This window comes from Pimephales promelas, chromosome 23 (assembly GCF_988280905.1).
Source record: "Pimephales promelas chromosome 23, fPimPro1.hap1.1, whole genome shotgun sequence".
Classification (NCBI taxonomy): domain Eukaryota; kingdom Metazoa; phylum Chordata; class Actinopteri; order Cypriniformes; family Leuciscidae; genus Pimephales; species Pimephales promelas.
In genome coordinates this window covers 18393670-18415695 of record NC_142791.1, presented here as the reverse complement: position 1 = coordinate 18415695, position 22026 = coordinate 18393670, and the positions used below count along the sequence as shown (strand labels likewise).

Genomic DNA, 22026 nt, shown 5'->3' with positions numbered 1-22026 from the left:
GACAGCCGTCTCGGTTTAGTCATGGGTTGTAGATGCCGCAGCCTTTCTTAAACCACATAAAAAAACGTGGTTATATATTACATAATGGTTTTGCGACGTTCTGGACAGCGACTTTGACCTTCAATCCCCAAGGGAACCAAAGAATCAGATCAAAGCACTACAAAGTGATGAAATGTTTGCTTGCAAAAGTCTATTTTCTAAAAATACATGGATATTGCAGACCGTCTGTGAATGGAAAGAGTGTGCAGTATCAAAGCTTGAACGATGACCTGCGTCATCCCACCATAGAAAACAAAAACACATCATTACAACAATAAAACTGATTCACATTATGCAAATATGATTTCACTGTCAATAAAAACAACAATCCTCAATGGTCAATAAAAGCACTACTAGAGTGTGGTTTTGGAGTAGCTTGCGATTAAAAGTACTTTATTAGTTCAAATACACCAAAGAAGAGGCTATCACTTATTAACAAATACACAGAAGACAGGAAACACAAAAGAAAAGAAAATGGTAAGGTTAGACAAAGAGGAACAGTCAGATAAAGTCCATGTACACTTGTGTGTGTTCACTCCCAGAACGGAAGAGGCACGTCCTTCGGTTTCGACATTCCTTCCCGATAAGATTTGTTTGTGTGTGTGAGTGTTATTTTGAGTGAATACAGGAGGAAAGAATGTCAGCTTGTGCACTTGTATAAAATGTTACCGTTTTTCACATGCCTGGCATTGCCATGTTTTTTTCCAGTGATTCTGTAAGAGAGAAAGCTAGTCACTTGCTTGTTTTTTTACTCAGAGTAATTTACAATTCAAGAACGAAGGGAACATCTCTAGTCATTGTATACAGCAGGCAATTTGCACTATATGCTAAAACGAGACACTTTGTAGCAGTACTGAGACAGAGCGATCGGATTTGGGCATTAAATGCTTGTATGGCACATTTTGGTCCGTGTTAGTGTTGCGTCAGAACATCTCCCCTGTTTATATACACATGGTGTGAATAGATGTATGCGTGTCTGGAATTGTCCTAAGGTTTGGTGTTGAGCTGGCTTATAGGAAGTAGTCGGGGGTGCGGCGGGTGACATGGGGCTCTCCGCGTCGAGGAGCGGGGTCAAACTGAAGACTGGGGGAGGAGAGAGAAAAACATAGATCACTGTCTGATCAAATCAATTTTAGAAAAACCTGTCCCGTCACATTTCACTCCAAAACCTCAAAAAGAAAAACAACATGTTGCAGCATGAAGCATGTATGAAAATGAAGCATCATTTTAGGATTACATTGTGACATTTTAATAGCAATTAAACACTTTGCAGTACTTGTATTTTTAATTCTCGCTATTCTCAATGTTGATAGTTATTAGAGATTCATTATTGCAAGTCATTTTTTTTTACTATCTCGGTTTAAAATTCAGTCAGACATTTGAAGGCTGATTTCCCTGAAGCGTCCAACACTGGTGCTATGAAAACACTGCTCCGTTTATCTGAACTTCAACACAGTAACACTCCCTCAACCAATGACAGGAATTCGGGGCGGTTCTGTTGGACCAATGGCATATTGGGACATGTTCAGATAACCAGTTTCAATCAGTTTACCTGCAGTTTGTCAACTATTACACTGAAAGACTGTTTGCATTGCAGCAATGAGAATTTTGCAGCAATAAGGTTTAAGTGTCCCTATTAGAGCCAGACCGATACATCGGCAGACTGATGTTATCGGCCGATATTGGGCATTTTCCAAACTATCGGTATCGGCAGTTATAATGGCCGATAAATGAATATTTCAGAAATAAAATAAAAATGGACGAAACACGCTTCAACCATATCATGAGTGTTGGAGTTGTATAGTTTGTCCACCAGAGGGCCACGAGACATACATTGCTTGAATAACAATTAAAGGTGCCATATGGAATAATTGAGGTAAAAATATCCAAAAAATGAGCTACACACATCAAAAGAATGAGAAGAAATAAGTGCAATGATGTCATTAAAAAACTGGTAAGTTATAGTGCTGCCGAGATATAACCTAAATTAGCATGCTAAATTATTAGCCCCGGCCCGGCAGGTGTCGTAATACCAGTTTCGGCCATGGGAGGCGGTATGCGGGCGGGCAACGTTAGCACCAGCCAAACTGCAGTAACACGAGTAAGTCGCGCCGGCTTGTGTGTACTTGAACCTGATGTCATGTCGTGATGTCGTGTGGAAATACAGCCCGCTACTAGGGCTGGGCGATATGGCCAAAAAATCATATCTCGATATTTTTTGGTCAAATGGCGATATACGATATATATCTCGGTACTTTCTACGTTTTCTATTTATATAAAGAAAATCTTTATATTTAAATATATATATATATATATATATATATATTCACATTCGGCCCAATGATATCCTAACAATGTTGATATTGAAGGATATGGAAACAAATATAATATAGGCTATGCAATATATTATGTGCAAAAAGCTTTTGTTTTTATATTGACTAAAAGCTAAACTAAAAATGAAAATAAAAACAAAAACAAAAGCACAAACTAATTATATTAGCCTGCATTTGATTACCCCATTATAATCACTTTCACTTTCATTAAAAATATATACTTGTAGGTTTAAAATTCCACATAGGGCACATTTATTTTCTCCAACAACAAATATTTTAGCCATATGTTTATTTTAGTCAGAATTATTGCGTACTACGTAGTACTATTCACGCGCATGCGCGCGCCGGCGCTCGTTCAAGGAAGCATGAATTTTAGCGGAGATTCACTTCCAGAAGCTCGTCCTCTTCTGACATGGACATATTTGTTGTGAAATGGACATATTTGCTTTACTTTCTAACATTTACAGATGGAGAATATGTGAAATGTAAGTTGAGCACTGAGGAAAGCACCACATCTCAAACGCATTAAACAGCGCAAGTATATCTGTCAGTCAGCAACAGCATTTGACAGGGCGGCAAGCTGCCTTAAACTTGTTAACTATATCAAAGTGATTTTGACGCAATTAATATAAGCTTGTGTCATGTTTAGGACAAATTGTACTACGTAGCCTAGCTACTTTCACTGCAGCAGCTCACACTGCAAAGCTATTTTTCAGATGTGCTCATATCAAACTACTGTATCGATATAAACGGTATTGCCTCATTCCATATCGTTTCAAAAAATATAACGATACATCGTACATATTCGATATATCGCCCAGCCCTACCCGCTACTAAATTTCAGTTCAGGGATGAGTTAAATAAATGATTGGTCGATATTATGCATGAGGAATACATTTTGGTAAGTTGTAACATATCTTTCAACAGTGCTCGTGTTCTTTTACCATTAGCTAGTAGAGATGATCGGTTCACGTGCGCTATGGATCTGTCGTCTAACATTTACAAGCGCCAAAACTGCATTTATTGTTTGAATTGCGTAATAAAATTAACAGAATCTGAGAGCTGAGATCGGTCTCTGTGTCCTTTTCTGTGCATGACAAAATGGATGTGGCGTAAGAGTGTGTGAATAGTTGTGTGTCTCACGGTGAATTTGTGAGAGTTGGCAGCTCTGAAAGGCGCTAGCTTGTTCCACATCAGGGAATGCTGTCTGTCAAATTAATTCAAACTAATGATAAAAATGGAACATGAACAAAACGAATACCATAAACTAAAAATGCCTGGGCTTTAACTTCCCCATATCGTCGAAATACACCGGCTTGTCAATGAGACGGCCTTTATAATTTAGTATTGAGATGTTGTTCATTTAGTCTCTAATCTCTGAAAATCTCCAAATGATCCACGTGAAACTGCGGTCTTCCAACCTTTTACTATTAGTTTTACTGAGCACGAGGGAGACCCGCTCGCCCGTGTTGTTTGAAGACATGAGTGCGCGCGGCCGAGGAGGTATTTTTCTGGAGGTATACTGCCTCCATCTGGTATGGAATATGGTGTATGATTTGATTTTTTTTCCCAGATGGCACCTTTAAAAGAACATCCCCATCAGTTCTCTTAACTCAAATAAGCATGACAAAATTTGTGACTATCATGTCCAGTTTAAAATAAATAAATAAACATATCGGCCGATATATCGGAATATCGGATTTTAAAACCCAAAAATATTTGTATCGGTATAGGCCTTCAAAATCCTTTATCGGTCGGGCTCTAGTCCCTACTCCCTATTATAATCTGCTACAATATGCTTACATGCAAAAAACACTTTCATATTCTCCTAATATACATATACATCAGCTTGTCGATCAAGGATTCAGTATCTTTCAGACAGCTGTGACGAGTCAATAGCTTACAGCATCTGACGAAAACTAAACTTGAAATCTCGATTTCAGCTCTGGATCGACTTCAGCACTTGATGCACAATGATACGAACGGTAACGATGGCGTTAGTTTTACCATTTGAATTTCAGTAAAAGTGGATCCGCGGCACTGATAATCGTGTCTTCTCAAAACGAAGCTTTCAGACACAACTACAGTGTTTGAGGGCAGGTCAAATGAGAAGTTGTTTAAGGACAGCCAATGAAGACCATAGGTGGGATTTTGTAGATTGGTTGCTGGAATTACTTACGAACAGCTTCGGCACTTAAACACTTTTGATCTTCAAAACTTTGCAGACGTTACAGTCACAAATAACTAAATTACATGCTACATGAATGTAGGCATAATAGTGCACTTCAATAGCCTCACGTGATGGTGCACTTCACAAGCCACAATTTACAGATAATGCCACAAAGGTGGAAAATCTTTATATTCCTAAAAACAGGCTTCATTTTCATTCTTTAAGTAAAACAATTGAAATATGGTTCAGACGTGAACCATCACACTTAATATGGGAGTACACATTTGAAAGATTATCAGAAGTGTAACTTACAATGAATATTTAAGAGTATCATCCAGCTCCATAATGGCTGCCTGGTTCCCACAGCGATAGCAGTAGTTCGGCGCGCTGAAGATCGTGACGACGTTCCTATCATGACACCAGTTGTAACCCTGGGGGAAAACAAGCGGTTTTATCTCATCTGAACTGTCATTCCAATGAAGGGTTGTGAGGATTTGAAAGTGTGTATCTCACCTCCATGACCAGCTGATGTGCGCGAGACACCAGGGTCAGGCCGTTAGCGTGGTTGAAGGTCTCAGAAATGTCCTGTCCAAAGGTATAACCAGCTCCTCGAGGAGAGATTCCCCAGCCACCACGATCATCAGGGTCCGACCACAGCAGGTCACACATGGGGCCCTGAAACACACACGCAGTGACTTACAGCCAATCTCCTCGAACCAGCGAGAGCCTTCATGAGAACCTGTGTTGTACAAATGCCATATATCTTAAACACACTGTAAGACTCAACTTTCACAAGTCAGGCTGGTATCTTGGTTACTTCATCTGAAGAGCTATTAAAGTTGAAGAGAAGGTTCTACAGGTCTGCACAGCCACAAGAGTTCAGCTCAACATGAATCCCATAATGCACTGCAGGCGAGGCTGAATGAGCGTGAGCTACAGCCTCTTCATCACGCTGGCTCACAGCTGAACACACTGAACTAAGACGCGTCTTGCCTAAGCATTTCAATTATGATGACATGAGTCTAGAGTTGTTCCGATTCCGACACTAGTATCGGAAATGCCGTCGATACCAATAAAAATTCTGCCATCGGTATCGGCGAGTACTTCTACCCATGTACGGATCCGATACCCTTTTCTTAAACAATAATTAGTTATGCACACTAGCTTTGCTTAACGCTGCAAATCGGAGATCAATTCTTCTAGAAAGAAAAATTTTCTAGCTGACTAACGAGTTTATGGTCACTGGATATGGTTTTTCTGAGATAAATGTGACTTTACATGACACTGTTTACAAGCTCTTTTACTGACGTCTTTCCACGGGTGAAACACTGCTTGAACGATTTCATGCGACACGATATGGATTTCAATAAGTTGTACTTTATCTTTCAACACTTTCAGACGCTCATTCATGTTTAATTCACGCTGTAACTGGTATTAAGGCCCCGTACACACTACTGCGTTTTCGTTTAAAAACGGAGACCTTTTGCTACATTTGCACCTCGCGTACAGACTAAAACAGCAAAAACGAAGACCTAAAATGGAGAACTTTAGAAATGCTGCGGCACGCGCATGCCCAGTGTTGGTGAATGGTCAGGTGATCCACGTTTTCAGTCATTTTAAAGTGGACCGAGATCAATTCTAATACGCAAATAAAACGCTGGTGTGGACGGAGATCGTATTTGTTTTAATTCTCAGTTTTTTAACGAAAACGCAGTAGTGTGGACGGGGCCTAAGGCAGAAGACAAGATTATGTGCAGCTGCTTCTCTTGAGCTGAGCCAAAGTGATCTCACGCCACCAAAATGGTATGTTTTTGAATTTTGTAAGAAAATGGACGTACTTCGAAATCTGAGACTTTGTTTCATATCAATAGTAACAAAGCATAAAGGTATTGTGATTTTTTGGATGGGATGAGCGCTACAATGTTCTATTCATTTGTCAACTCAAACCAGGATAGCCTAATTGATTCTTGGTGTTTAAAGAGCCCCTATCATGGATTTTTGAAAATGAATGTTCATGTAGTGTGGAATATAGCTCTAAGGGAATGAAAACATCCTGCAAAGATTTATATCTGAAAGTGCACCGTATATAAAGTTATTGTCTTTCAAAAGTGAGAGTCGACTCTGAGTCTATGAAATGAATTGTTTTTGAAACGAGTCATTAGCTGTTTCGTAGTGACGTAGATACGAAACATTAGCTCATTGGCCGCTCCCAACAACTGCGTGCGCAGACGGAAGTGTAAATTTGAAGTCTAGAACACATTCAAATCTATGATTCAAATACTTCAGCTGAACAGCGTCATGTCGAGAAGACGCTGTGTTCTACATTGCAAAGACAGTTCAGCCAATTATTTTCATATTTGCAACGATACCACAACAGTTTAGCCCGAACCTTGTGTTCTCATCATTTTAATGACGAATCATTCAAAATCATAAATGAATCAAATGTGGATTCGCAAGCCGGTTGTTCCCGAAGGAGGGATCAGTTTCCAGTATATATGGATCAGGTTCGTCCTCCTCCGAATCACAATCTGTAAGTAATATTAATAATCTTTCCTTGGATTTCCACGACGCATGCGCGAGAACTGAACTGAAGTACTTGAAGGAGATCGCAATTCTCGCGCATGCGTCGTGGAAATCAAAGGAAGTCTCGTTTCAGGCCAACAAGGAAGAAAAGGAATAGTCGAATAAAGTTAAAGTTAAGTTAAAAATTACTTTTGTTTGTTTTTTCGCACAAAAAGTATTCTCGTCGCTTGATAAACTTATAGTTGAGCCACTGTAGTCACATGGAATATTTAAACATTTTCTTCATTGACTTTCTGGGCCGTCAAGAGCCAGTCCCTTAGGCAGTCTATGTGGTGGTTATACAGCTCTCAAATTTAATCAAAAATATTTTCATTTGTGTTCCGAAGATGAACGAAGGTCTTACGGGGTTGGTACAGCATGGGGGTGAGTAATTGATGACTTAATTTTCATTTTTGGGTGAACTAACCCTTTAATATGAAAAAAAAAAACAAACAAAAAAACGGTGGAGTATCCCTTTAATTAAATCAGTGAAAAGAGTGATAAAGGATATTCCTTTAGTGAACACAACAGTTGCATCTGCAGTGAACATTTTACACTGGAGAGTTTTACAAACTTTTAGAGTTCTGATGAAATAGAACGGTTAAGATTGAAATTTGGACACATGCTGCTGGCCCAAGAATTTTCAGTTTCTGTGGTTGCACTCCCCACCTCCACAATGGTTGCATAGGTGCACTGGAACGATCCTTGTCGTTTAACGAAAAATTGAGAGATATTTCTTAAAGCGGTTATTAGCTCATGTTATTTTAGGATGCGTCTTCTCTCTAAGATTAGATCCTCTCTCTGATAAAACAGTAGAGATTGCCATCGGTGCGCTCATTATGTCTCGTTTGCATTACTGCAACTCTCTTTACTATGACATGTCCACATCATCCATCGCCTCCAGTCTTCATTTACTGCAAAATTCCTCAAAGGCAAACGTAAATTCGCTCACATTACTGCAATTGTAAAATCTCTGCATTGGTTACCTGTGCATTTTAGAATTAGTTTAAAATTCTTCATCTTTTTAAAACCTTAAATAATCTGGCACCGAGCTATTTGTCTGAGCTACTCTATCTTTACAATCCCACACAAAATTTGAGTTGTGCTGATAAGAGACTGCTCTCTTGTGTCCTGCTCTCTTGTATCTTTAATCATGATCTGGAGGTCGAGCCTTTGGCCCTAGACTGTGGAATATCAGATCGCCACGGTCCTTAACGGTTTTTAAATCGTCTCTTGTAACATATTTTTTTCCCTTGGCATTCAGGCCTTGTCCACATGGACACGGGTATTTTTATAACCGGAGTTTTTCCCTCCTGCGTTTTACAAAAAACCTCTGTCCACATGAAAACGCAAAAAACGCTATCAAGCGCTGTCAAGAGAATGCAACACAAGCAGGCGGCGATATAAACCTAACCGCAAAGCCACGTTAGCCAATCAGAAGCCGTCAGCGCTGCAAAAACTCCGGCGTTTCAGAAAATACTCACCCTGGCAGGGGTTTTCAAAAATGTTCGGTTTCAGTGTCCTGATACTGCGTTTCCATGTGGACGAACGGCCGAACCGCGTAAAAAAAAAAAGTCACGGTTATAAAAATACCCGTGTCCGTGTGGACATGGCCTCAATTTACTGTGAGCTTCTTTCATGAGTGTTTGGTTTGCCCTGTGTTTCTCAGTTTCAAGATCCCAGTGAGTGCTGGGCCTATGTTTTTGGTTACAGGCATTTAGTGAGGGTGTGTTTGGTTACGGGCATTTAGCGAGGGTGCGTTTTTGGTTACAGGCGTTTAGCGAGGGTGTGTTTTTGGTTACAAGCGTTTAGCGAGGGTGTGTTTTTGGTTACAGGTGTTTAGCGAGGGTGTGTTTTTTTCCACCTGAGGCTCAAGTTGTGGGGCTATAGAACTGCAGCGCTGATGATTGCAAGAGCTATGATGACTGCGCCTGACTATACGGCTGATTTTTTGTTGCTTTTCGTTTGTTATATTTATTTGTGTGCATCCATTCCAGACCTTCAGCTTATACACCTATTTCATGCACGTCTTTACTACTGACTTCCATTAATACCGATTACTGTATCTTTTGTAATTATGCTTATTTTGTTGAATAAATGTATTCTTTCACTACTTGCACGTCCGTGTTGCCTCTCGTTCATGTTGCAATCTCGAGTCGGTTGCATCAAGGATTATATCCAGTGCTATATAAATAACACTGGATTCAGCCAGTAGCGCATGGATGCGATCTGTGTTGAATTGTACTGACCTCATGCGGCACCTCCTGCAGACGATCCAGCGCACGAATGTGATCCAGCGTGTCTATGGATGGAGAGAGACCACCGTGCAGGCAGAAGATCTGACAGAGAGAGAGAGTTATACAAGTTATCGACAGCCATAAGCAGGGGTCATAGAAGTAATTTCGGTTCTGGTGTAATTGTTATAATGTGTATTTATCAGAAGAGGAGGATTCCTCACCTGCCCATCCACCAGGGCTGTGAGGGGGAGGTAGTCAAAGAGGTCTGTGAAATACTTCCAGACGTTGGCGTTGCCGTATTTCCTCAAGCACTCGTCATAGAAACCGTACACCTGTGTGATCTGCCTGCTCTCGTGGTTTCCTCTCAATATCGTGATGCGTTCTGGATAGCGAACCTATAAACACAGAAAACATCAAGTGTCAAGAAGTCTGAAATGTTCGCAAGACCATCATACCAAATGCAGTTCGTAAATGTACCTTTAGTGCAACAAGCAGTGAGACTGTTTCCACCGAGTAATATCCTCTGTCTACATAGTCACCCATGAACAGGTAGTTGGTGTCAGGTGACTTCCCACCGATTCTGAAGAGCTCCATGAGGTCGTGAAACTGGCCGTGCACATCTCCACACACTGTGACGGGGCAGCGCACCTCCTGCACATTCGACTCCTTAGTGAGAATCTCTTTAGCCTGTGGGTGTGAGCACAGGACAGCATATCAGTGACACTGAGAGTCCAGGGGCTCATGTATTACACTTCCCGTAGAAGCGTGCATACACACAAAAGCTAGATGTTGCATACGCATAACACTCTTCAGATGTATAAAACCATGCATAAGCCAGAACCAGTGCAATATCCCACTTATAAAACACAGTCAGCAGAGGATTGTGCGCACATGCGCCTGAACCCGAAATAACCAAATATGGAGCTTACAATGCCTCGTTTTACTACACACAGTCATCTGCATATCATTATCATATGCATATTCAGTTTAATGGTACAAGACATTAGGAAAACATGATATATGGACAATAAACGCCATTTGTACAATAGTATTACATTAATAAAGATAATTTGGTATACTACATCAAAATATCAATAGGAGCAATATAAAATACTTTTCAGAGAAAACTTCCTAGAGTTATTCTAGTTTGTTTTTTTTACCACTGACCAAATAATATTTGTTATTGTTTAAAATGAATCAAAAATATTAAGTTGCAGTGTGAATACAATTGTCTGACTCAGTCAAAAACATTCTAAAGAAACATGCAAATCTTACCGTTTCTTTCAAATTCTATCCTTCAAATACAATGGTATTTTTCCTAACACAGTGAAGATCACAGGAGGAGTGATCATTAGGCTACAGTCTGTCTGCAGCTGCACACAACATCAACAGCAGTGGGTGTACAGAGCGGTGCCATCGAGCCCTTGCAAACCGGCCAATGGACCCAACCAATCCAGCAGTGTCTGCCATATTAGCCGAGTCAAGCGCGCATTTGTTCTCACGAGAATATTCTCAGAACACGAGTTCTGCAAGTCAAAGAGGAATTATAATGCGCCTATTAGAACTCTTCTCTGTCATTAAAACGTAGCGGGCCACAGGATGAGTGTTCAAAAGCAGTGCATTCATCCACTACAAATGCTTCTAAATTAATCAACTTTTTGTTTAACTTCTGAATGACGACTTCATTAATGGAGTTAAGCATTCAAATTGCATAAAGCGCCTTTATCAGTATATTAGATCCGCGCATTCAGTCTTAAAGTGACAGCAGCCTAATAAACCTTCTGCTCTGTCAAATAATGTGAATCAAACAAAAGAGAAAATCACTCACTGCTCTATTATAAGTATAGTGATATATGTAGCAGTTTCACCTACAAAGTATAGATTTTCAGCACCGTTGCAAAATCTTCACATGATTAGCAATATCATGACATTCAATTCATTCATTTATACACCTAAAAACACAGACATGGTGACCGGCAGCATTGCTAACGTGGAGGCTCTGAATCCAATTGTTGACAAGAATGGAGGAAAGAGCCACATATGGAAATATTTTCCATTAGGGTAATGTCACGTTGCCATAAGGGGTTGTTCGTTATTTCAAATGCGGCATGCGCGCTCCACTCAGAATAGAACTGTGTTATTCTATTTTCCACAACGTCAAAGCAACACAGCTTAACCCAAAATACAAGCGAAGCCCTACACTTCTGTCCATATAAACTCTGCTGTTCTGCGCTCCAGCAATACTTCCCATTGCAGAAGCACTTTTATTAGTCCAAGAAGGAGCAAATATATTTATTAAGTAGCTATAACGAAGTTAAATGTTAAGTATACATAGTTCCCACAGGCAAATTAATGTCACGTGACCTCCCCGGAGACGCCATCTTTGAGGGCAAAACCGCTATGTTTACCATTGATGTTTACAAAGTAATGTAATGCGGAACTACATTATACGTGGGTTCTTTAGGGACATAATCTGAGATTGCAATGCTGGAATGTGAGATCAAACAGTGGAAACAATGTTGTTTTGTATGTTTTTAATACCTCATCATTTTGTTCATACAGGACATTATTCAAACTGCAATGTGTTAACTTTTATTTGTGTACACTCACAATAAAACACAACATTGTGCTTTTGTCAAACAAATTATTGCGAGTTTTGAGTGAGTTTCTTTCCTGTTTATCCTCGCCAGCCATAACCTCCGTCGTTGTTCTAACAAAAGCTTAGTCTTCTCACATCCATATGGAGTCTAATGACGGGTATAGTGTAAAATCCCAATTTAACTGAACCTCTGGCATGATTTTATCATGCATTGACCCAGCAGGAGATGACCATTTTCACTTTTTAGCACGAAACTCATTTCACTTCGTTTAACTCGTATTGCTTGTTTTGCCCTCAGCAATGGCGCCGGGTCTGCAAATGCCCGTATGTTGTGACGTCATGTGGGAACTATGTATTATATTTCACCAGATTTTATAGTGTAAAACATATTCAAGCGCAAATGAGAACCGTTTCGAGTGGGATGCCAGGTGTGCAAAAAAAATAAAAAAATTTGAATGTCACATTTTCAAATCGAATACCAACCCACCGAACGAATATTCGAATATTCGGGTCCAGTCCTACCAAATATAAGCAATTTTTCCCCATGATCACTGATTGCCTCTCTAAGACAAACAAATGAACTTACTTTTGTTTGTCATCTTTAGGTAATGGAACCATATCTGGATGCCTTGATTGATAGCCTGGACCGGCGCTTTTCTAACTTGGACCTATTGGGCACTTTTCATGTTCTTGGGCCTCAGGGACCCAGAGGGGAAGAAGCTGAAGAAGCGTCAAACCTGACCTTGCTCTCTGGGAAATTTCAGATAGGCAACCACCAAGTGCTGCAAAAATGGGCTTCTTTCAGGCAACACATCCTGTGTGGAGCATTCCAAGTATGTACATAGTCACTTTTCTGACATGTAGCGCAAGTTGTGAAGGTTAATAAGTGTGTTATGTAATTTGTATGCAATATTCTTCCAGGAAATGGACCAGCAAAAAATTATGGAGAAGCTTGTAGCACAAATTGATGAGTGGGGACAGCTCTACCCTGGATTAAGTAACCTGGCTGCCATCGCCCTCAGCATACCAATCTCCAGTGTGAACTACGAGCGTGACTTTTCCACACTGAATAGGGTGATTTTAATAAGATCCATTATTCATTCATTAAGACATGTTGACGTGATATCTGTATACCTACAGCTTCAGCCACACTGAAATCTTTTCATCTTTTCATGAAACAGACGCTCAACCAGTCCAACTGCACCATTGCAGTAGGCTTGCCGCGATAGACGGTGTTGACGGTGTTACCGGTTTTAAGCCCCATCACCGGTGACATCACTTTCCCACCGTGACACCGCAATGTCTTGACTTTTTTTTTTAAAGTATTCGTTTTTGCTAAAATATTTATTTGAATTAATTAAAAATAATAATTTTCAATTATTTAGTTCTGAAGAGAGCATTATAATTAAAAATGAACTGCGCAACGCGTGCCGTCACGTCACAGATCAGCAAGCATCAGGATTCCATTTAGCACGTGTGGAGACGAGAACGAGTCAAATTACAGAAAAGCAAGATAATGGCGGAAGATTTGGTGTCAAAACGCAATGCAAAAGCGCCTGTTTGGCAATATTTTGGCCAATATATATTAATGTTAATAAATGCCAATTTATAGTGTTTTACTTTTTTTTAGAGTGCTGTCATTTATGTAGGCTAAGGTCCTTTTTAAAGTTTTTATTTTATATTCGTCTCTTTTTATTTGGTTTTATCTTATTTAAACTTTGTTTAATTTATTTAGGCCTATTTTGTTTTCTTATTCGTTAATAAACGTTTTATTTTTTTTTTTTGGGCCCACAGTTTGCCGATTTTCACTTTATTTTTATTCGTTCGTTATGCTAATAAAAGTTCTGTCTATATTTTATTCGTTTATTATTCTAATAAAAGTGCTGTCTAAATAAAAGTTTATTGTCAGCGAGTTTTTTTTTTTTTTTTTGTCCATTCCAGCAATTGACGCTTATTTCGAAAGTGAAAGTATGTCATTTATGTAGGCTAAGGTCCGTTTTGAAGTTTTTATTTTATATTCGTCTCTTTTTAATTGGTTTTATCTCATTTAAACTTTGTGTAATTTATTTAGGCCTATTTTATTTTCTTATTCGTTAATAAACGTTTTATGGTTCTTATTTGTTTGGGCCCACATTTTGCCGATTTTCACTTTTTTCAGCCTATGCATGGGGTTATTTTTATTCGTTCGTTATGCTAATAAAAGTCTATAAATAAAAGTTTTATTATCAGCGAGTTGTTTTTTTTTGTCCATTCAAGCAATTGACGCTTATTTCGAAAGTGAAAGTATAACGCGCACGCATTTAAAAGCTATTTAACCCCCCCGCCCTGCCCTCCACGGTGACACCGGGATTACCGGTGTTGTCACACGTCGATTAACCGGTGGGAAATTTTCCTCACCGCGGCAACCCTACATTGCAGCAGTGCCAATATTAGACCTCACAGTTTCAGTCAATGATTTTGACCAGTCAATGATGTTTGGCAGCCTAGAATCGGTGTAGTGAAAGCATTCGGTGCGTGCCGAGCCTGGGCTCACCTGTCCAGTACACGGCACAGTCAAACATCTAACCATAACATTTACAGAGCCACAAATATCCAGCCTTATTCTACACAACTCAAGCTACCAGCCTGCTTTAGCCAGTGTTGAACATTCAGCAGCGGTGTCTGATAACGCAGGAGGCACAACTCCTCTTGTTTAGGGAGCTGTTAAGAGACCAGCCAAGCATTACTCAAACCATCATCAGAAAATGTAAATGTAGTTTGATATTATAAATGCATGCTCTCAAATCTCCCTGACACGTCCACTGCCACGCTGGAAATTCCACAAGACCACAAGCAGCTCTGAAACATGCACAGATATGGACGTCTGGTGGACGTGCATGTCTGAGCATCTGTATCGCTGTGAAACCAAATCAATATCTGTGGAGAGAACAACCCCTGTCACCATAGAGACCGTCCGTATGAGTGTGTTTCCATGGGGAGAGAGAGAGAGCGAGACCTTTGGTCCTATTTCTATTTAGTACAGAGGGAACAGAGTTCTCTTTACTCTTACCCCTTTTACCCCATAGTACATGATTACATGAGCAGATTTGGACATGCTCAAGTGCTCAATACTGCTGCTATTTCTGCATACGTGTGAAATTCTTAAAAACTACAAACAACACAAAAGGCATCATGGTTTGAAGACACACTGACTTAAACTCAATGGAAAGAGCTTTTCTCTGCTCTTTTCTCTGAAGAGCTTTATGGGGTAGCCTGTCATCTCGTGACAGTTAAAGGTCCCCTGACAAGAAATTTTCACTTTTTTTTTTAAATTAATATTAGTTCCCCTAGCCTGTATTTGGTCCACTCGTGTCAAGGAATTTTCAATCGGTGTAAACCGAGCTTTGGCTATCTTTCTCTTCTCTGCAGCTCAGACGAGCTGATCTTGAATCTCCTCCTTATGACGTCATGGAGGAATGGTAACCTCCCCTTTCTCTGCTTTGCCCGCACAAAGAATTTGCCCCGCCCATGAGAAAACGAGCTAGAAAAAGGAATTACGAACCCGCAGGTGCGATTTTAGTTTTTCCTCGAGTCTTGTTTAGTTTTTCCATCATGTCTTGCAAACGAGCAAAGCATAGCGAAGTTGATCAGTGTTCGGATGTACAAATGAACACAAACGTACATTTTAATTCCTTCATCCGAGTCTCTGAAGAAACAATGGGTTAATTGTATTTTCTCTGGAAATCCGCCAACACAACTTCCCAAAGTTTTGTATGGTCCAAACATTTTACCTACGACTATTTCCTCAACTTGGACCAACACAGAACTGGCCTCGATGAAAGTCAAAAAATAAATCGATCGAGCTACCAAGCAACAATTTCTGATGTGTAGCCTAATTGTTCAAGTTCAGACAGGTAATCTTTCTCTCAACATCATTCAATACTGTTCAGTGTTTCCCCTACCATTGTTTTAGGGGGGCGGCCTTCAAACGGAGCGTTCAAATCAGACGCTAAAATCAGGCTAGCAAAAAAGGCCTTTTAATTTATTACTAAATTATGACTATTTTTAATGTAAAGAACATACTAACACTATAAGGGCAACCTAGGAAACATTATAAAATAATAAAATAACCTCATGTCAGGGGACCTTTAAAACACCACACCTGTGTTTCCAGATGTTTCAGACTGATCTCATGAAGTAGCGTTTGTATGACACGCCAATTCGTATTTCCATTTTTGGCGCGCTATCAAGACGCATAATCACTTTTCAGCGCGTTTATAACCGCCGTTGACTTAACGTTGTTACTGTATATATAAATATGACTAAACCTACCCGTCACTGGGGTTAATGGCATTTATGACTGTTCCCTTACCATCCTAGGAAAAAAAAAAGATTGCTCCCCAGATGTAGATCTACATTTTGCTTCGTTTCGCGCAGACATTTGACGGCGTGTACAGACACGCGGAATCACTCTGACGGTAATGGCGTAGACATTAGGGCTGGGCGATATATCGAGTATGTACGATGTATCGTTATATTTTTTTAAACGATATGGAATGAGGCAATACCGTTTATATCGATACAGTAGTTTGATATGAGCACATCTGAAAAATAGCGGAGGTTGCAGTGTGAGCTGCTGCAGTGAAAGTAGCTAGGCTACGTAGTACAATTTGTCCTAAACATGACACAAGCTTATATTAATTGCGTCAAAATCACTTTGATATAGTTAACAAGTTTAAGGCAGCTTGCCGCCCTGTCAAATGCTCTGACAGACACTGTTGCTGACTGACAGATATACTTGCGCTGTTTAATGCGTTTGAGATGTGGTGCTTTCCTCAGTGCTCAACTTACATTTGACAGGTATATTCTTCATCTGTAAATGTTAGAAAGTAAAGCAAATATGTCCATTTCACAACAAATATGTCCATGTCAGACGAGGACGAGCTTCTGCAAGTGAATCTCCGCTAAAATTCATGCTTCCTTGAAAGAGCGCCGGCGCGCGCATGCGCGTGAATAGTACTACGTAGTACGCAATAATTCTGACTAAAATAAACATATTGCTAAAATATTTGTTGTTGGAGAAAATAAATGTGCCATATGTGGAATTTTAAACCTAAAAGTATATATTTTTAATGAAAGTGAAAGTGATTATAATGGGGTAATCAAATGCAGGCTAATATAATTAGTTTGTGCTTTTGTTTTTGTTTTTATTTTCATTTTTAGTTTAGCTTTTAGTCAATATAAAAACAAAAGCTTTTTGCACATAAAGCATAGCCTATATTATATTTGTTTCCATATCCTTCAATATCAACATTGTTTGTAGGATATCATTGGGCCGATGTATATATATTTTTTTTTAAATATAAAGATTTTCTTTATCTAAATAGAAAACGTAGAAAGTACCGAGATATATATCGTATATCACCATTTGACCAAAAAATATCGAGATATGATTTTTTGGCCATATCGCCCAGCCCTAGTAGACATACACGCATACACGCGGATAGCTCAAAATGCAACTTGACTCGAAAGTGGCGTGTATGTTTACGCAGAAGTCATGATGTCATGTTGGATGTTTACACAATACCACAATATCACTTCATCATCATGTCGTAATGTGAAAGGTTGTTTGCTGAATGTTGTGCAGATTTTTTTTCTGATTTGCAGATCTTCTAACAGAGTAATGGCACCTAACAAATGCTCTTTATATAACAATGAACGTGATGACCTCAATTACTTTAATAAGCAGAAACTGTTTTATAAAAGCAATAAGGCTTTCTATGCCACACTACAGAGTACAGTTTCTCGCTGTGTGCAACAATGCTCTTCAGCCACAACTAAACTCACAATGTAGCAATCAATATCATTCTCCATTGCCTGAATAAAACCCATCCACACTTAGAGAACTGAAAGCCTTCCTATGTTTGATCCAGAAACACATTAAATAAGCACACATGGCTGTGTGAGCCACCAAAACAGCTTTATTTTCTCATTTTAATGGCAAGTTTGCACTTTGTTACTTCCAATATTTTTAAACATTTAACATTTTAACTTTGGATCATCTCAGGAGAGTCCAGATCCACAGAGTGATCATGCTGACATCAGCCAGATGTGAGGTAACATCTGTGTCTCATGTACACAACAGAGGTAAGTGTACACAAGCAGCTCGAGTGGGTGTGCTGGAGGTCACTGTTCACCGCACACAGTCCAGCTCACACTATAGAAACTGCACATAATGACAAACTCATATGAAACACAAACGTCTATTTGATATCTGACAGGAAACGTCCTATAGACATATTGCAGATGAGCAAACACTCTTAAAAATATGTCTTCCAGATGTAAACATCACATCAAATAGACTTGTGCTATATCTGGGTAGGGGTGGGAATCTGTAGGCACCTCACGATTCGATTCCGATTCAGAGGGCTGCGATTCGATGCTAAATCGAATATCTCAATCTTTTTTTGTGCGTGTGTGACTATAAATACTTTGCTTTAAAGGTACAAAGTAATGACCAATAAAGAATTAACGTACAATATATTTTATTAACATTGCAAAGAACCAACAGGAAAATAAATGTGTGCCTGAACTAGCATACTTGTAGGAATTAATAATATAACAACGACCGGTTCCGGTACACACACGTGTTTTTCCTCCTCTGGGTGGAAATGTGTCATATGGCTTCTCATATTTGTCGTATTTCCAAAATATTTTTGTTTTATTCTACAAAGCTAAGAACTAGTATGGATCTTGTCCAGCTCCTTTCCCCCCTTCAACTTCAGAAACCAAAATATTTCCACATGTCAGCTTTAAAAGAGGGTGTTTGTATCACGCGCTCAGCCAAGGTGTCTCTGTTATATGCACGCCAGACGGTCCGGGCACTGCACTTCCGCGCTTCAGAGTTCCGGCTGGTTCCGGTTCCGGCTGGGTCCGTGTACTTTTTCGTTCAATCATTATTTTATTTCGGAATGAAAGATGAAATTTAAAAAAAGGGTGCAACTTGGTTTTTTGTTTAAAAGAAAAAAATCAGAATTGGCTGCATTTTGTTTTCCAAATGTATTGTTATCATCATATAATAGTATTCGAAAATTGGACGACCTTTACCGATCGTTTTTTAATCTGTAATATTTACAGTATTTGTACGTTAATTGTATTTCTAATGACTCAGAGCCGGCGCGAGCGGAGCGCTGATGAGGGGGCGTCCACATTAACGCATGTCACCACTCTTTTGCCATGTTCAATATTCTCCCCAACACTTTTTAAAACATCTTTGCGGCAAGCATGTACCAAAACAAATTAATAAAACATCTCCAGTTAACTTTCAGACCATTCAATTTGTTCGTTTGTCAAATTAGAGTCCATCTAGCGCTGAAATATGTTGTTTATTTAAATCAAGTGATCAAAGTGCTCGTTGCCGAAGTAGCCTAATGATTATGAATATGTCGAATATAACATGGAGATATTTGAATTGTTTTTAGCCCTATGTGTCAGTGTTGCCTGCAAAGATGAAGTCGACAATTGCTGATCGTGATCTTCGCAGTAGTGAACGCGCCAGAGAGAAATGGACATTTCATATGGATTACATATACAGAGAGCAGTCTGTTTTGTTTTGAAATGTTCTTTTAAGAAGTTAACATTTTAGATATATTTCTCAGGTCTGGTGCCGCTTTCAGAGACTCATGCCCGTAACAGATTCCCCAATTATAAAGAATTTATCTATTATCCACTTACAAACAGCACATTTCAGGGCAGAAATAACCTTTCAATCAATAAGTAGAGGCTTCAATCACTGAAGGTTGGTTGTAATAATGGTTGTATTGGCACTTTACAGGTATTTTAATAGGTAAAAAGTAGGCTACTGGGTGAGTGATGTTTATTTGCACGTTATATCTGCTTGATCCACATAAAAGCAACTGCATTTGTAAAGAGAATGGGCGATACACCTTTAACACGCGGCGCGCGCTCCCGCAGCCGGCCATAGGCCCATCACTTTTCGGCTCGGAGTCATGTGAAATACAATAAACGTACAAATAAATATTACAGATTAAATAACGATCAGAAATGTCGTCCAATTTTACTATTATTTGATGACAACAATACATTTGGAAAACAAAATACAGCCATTTCTGATTTTTTCTTTTAAACAAATAACCAAGTTGCACCCTTTATTAAATGTCATCTTTCATTCCGAAATAGAATAATGAATGAACGAAAAAGTACACGGACCGGGCTGTTTTTGAATTTAGTATTTCATGTTTGAAATATTTGAGATTTGTATGTCATTATATTGTTCATTGAGTTCATTAGAGCAAAAGGAACAAATGAAAGGAAAAATGAATTTTGAACATAAATTGTATGCATATTATGTCCTCTGTAGTGACACCAGGAGTGGTTTAAGAACTAAATAAAAGAGACATGAAATGACTTGCAAAAACAATTGGATATTTCCCCTTTACATTTTTAGTTTTCAGGGTTTTCTTTTAACCAAACTTTTCAATGAAATATATTATGGATTTAATTAATTTATTTACCATTTTATGCAATATGTGGGTAAAATCAACCACTGTTGTGTACAAGAGACAGATGTTCCTGAGATGTTGATTTATGACAAGCAGTTTTAAAACTAGTCAGATTTAAATGATAAAAAATAATCATATTTCCATAAGAGTGCTACATTTGATCACTAAATGAATGTCAGTCATGTTTAAAGAGCAAGCACAAGTTGTTGTCCTGGTTAAAGCTGTGAACAGTTGGTGTCTCTGAAAGCCCTGAATCTGCTCTTTACAGGGCTCAGACCTGTGGCGTGTGTGTGTGCTGCTATCAGAGAAATACACTACAGTTTAGAGTCCACTACAGGGGACACGCATCTATTCCTGGGTCCCTGGATTAGATATCAGTGTGAACAAACCCCATTCATGTATCAAAAATTGTGTAAATAAGCTTGATGCTTGCTTGATATAATAATGACGTATACATGTTATTTTCTCACAGGGCGTTCAGTAATGCTAGACGTTAACGTTTAATTATATGGTTTATGACGTTTATTAAAAGCTATAACGTTATCTATGATGTATGAAACTCGAGCTTTTCTTTACCTTCTCGCAGAGTGTTCGCACTTGGTTCTCGCTGAGCTGTTTGCACTCGTTCAGCTGCTCGACCCATTGGTCTAACTCTTTCGTGAAGGTTTTATCATCCATTCTGCGGTGTTTCTCACGGATTCTGCGGTGACCGAATCAGCAGTGAGTGCGCCCGCACTGAACACTGCCACACGCGCGGGCCGACGCACGAGCACCAAACACTGCTGTTCGACTCGGCTATCAACTCATTAAACACCAAATGCGTGTCACCGGTGGTTTTATATCTAGGGTTGATGGTAAAGGATTTCTGTCTTTGGACGGTATCCGCGATCTGTCGTTAACGAATTTTCCGTTGACTCGTCGCGCTTCCGACCTTCCTCCCAAACGCGCTGTGTAATGGCCGCCACCCGTGACGTCATCAGAAAGGCATGTAGTGCCCGGGACGTTCTGCTGCCCCCAGTGGCCAGGAAGACAAGGGAAAATAGATTGAAAAATGTTATTAAAGGGTTAGTTCACCCAAAAATGAAAATCAAGTCATTTTACTCACCCCCATGCTGTACCAACCCCATAAGACCTTCGTTCGTCTTCGGAACACAAATGAAGATATTTTTGATTAAATTTGAGAGCTATTTCGGTTCCTCGCTATTATTTCGGTTCCTCGCTATGAAAACAATAACTTTATCAAATGTTTACAGAACAAGCGGGAACCCAGTGTGCCTGAATCTTTCTCTATTGCTGTTCATTTACATGATAGAAAATCTAAGGCCTTCAACAGCCGTACAGCAAACCCATCTAATCTGGTGCCTATTACACGCCAAACTAAGACTGCTGTGAGGACAAAAAGTAAGACTATAAAGTTAGCACTTTTAAACATCCGCTCCATTAAAAATAAATCACTTCTAGTCAATGACTTAATAACCACACACAACCTGGACTTCATGTTTCTAACTGAAACTTGGCTATAAGACAGCTGTAGTGCAACGGTCCTAAACGAAACATCCCCTCCAAATTTTACTTATATGAGTGT

The 22026-nt window shown here is 39.4% G+C and overlaps 1 protein-coding gene across 1 annotated transcript; it reads right to left on the bottom strand.

Annotated features, from left to right (window-relative positions):
- Window positions 1–398: 398 nt before the first annotated feature.
- Window positions 399–21400, bottom strand: ppp2cb (protein phosphatase 2, catalytic subunit, beta isozyme). Its single transcript, XM_039676134.2, has 7 exons — window positions 21018–21400; window positions 9819–10028; window positions 9563–9736; window positions 9354–9443; window positions 5056–5217; window positions 4855–4973; window positions 399–1122 (listed from the first exon to the last, which is right to left on the bottom strand). The coding sequence occupies exons 1-7, from the start codon at window positions 21117–21119 to the stop codon at window positions 1050–1052; spliced, it is 930 nt and encodes a 309-aa protein (XP_039532068.1). The 5' UTR covers window positions 21120–21400; the 3' UTR covers window positions 399–1049.
- Between the last annotated feature and the right edge of the window lie 626 nt (window positions 21401–22026).

Coding starts and splice junctions, on each gene's coding strand:
- ppp2cb (XM_039676134.2), bottom strand. CDS start 21,119: ATGGATGATAAAACCTTCACGAAAGAGTTAGACCAATGGGTCGAGCAG. Junction 10,029..21,017: donor TGCGAACACTCTGCGAGAAG/GTAAAGAAAAGC, acceptor TCACACCCACAG/GCTAAAGAGATTCTCACTAA. Junction 9,737..9,818: donor CACTGCTTGTTGCACTAAAG/GTACATTTACGA, acceptor CTGTGTTTATAG/GTTCGCTATCCAGAACGCAT.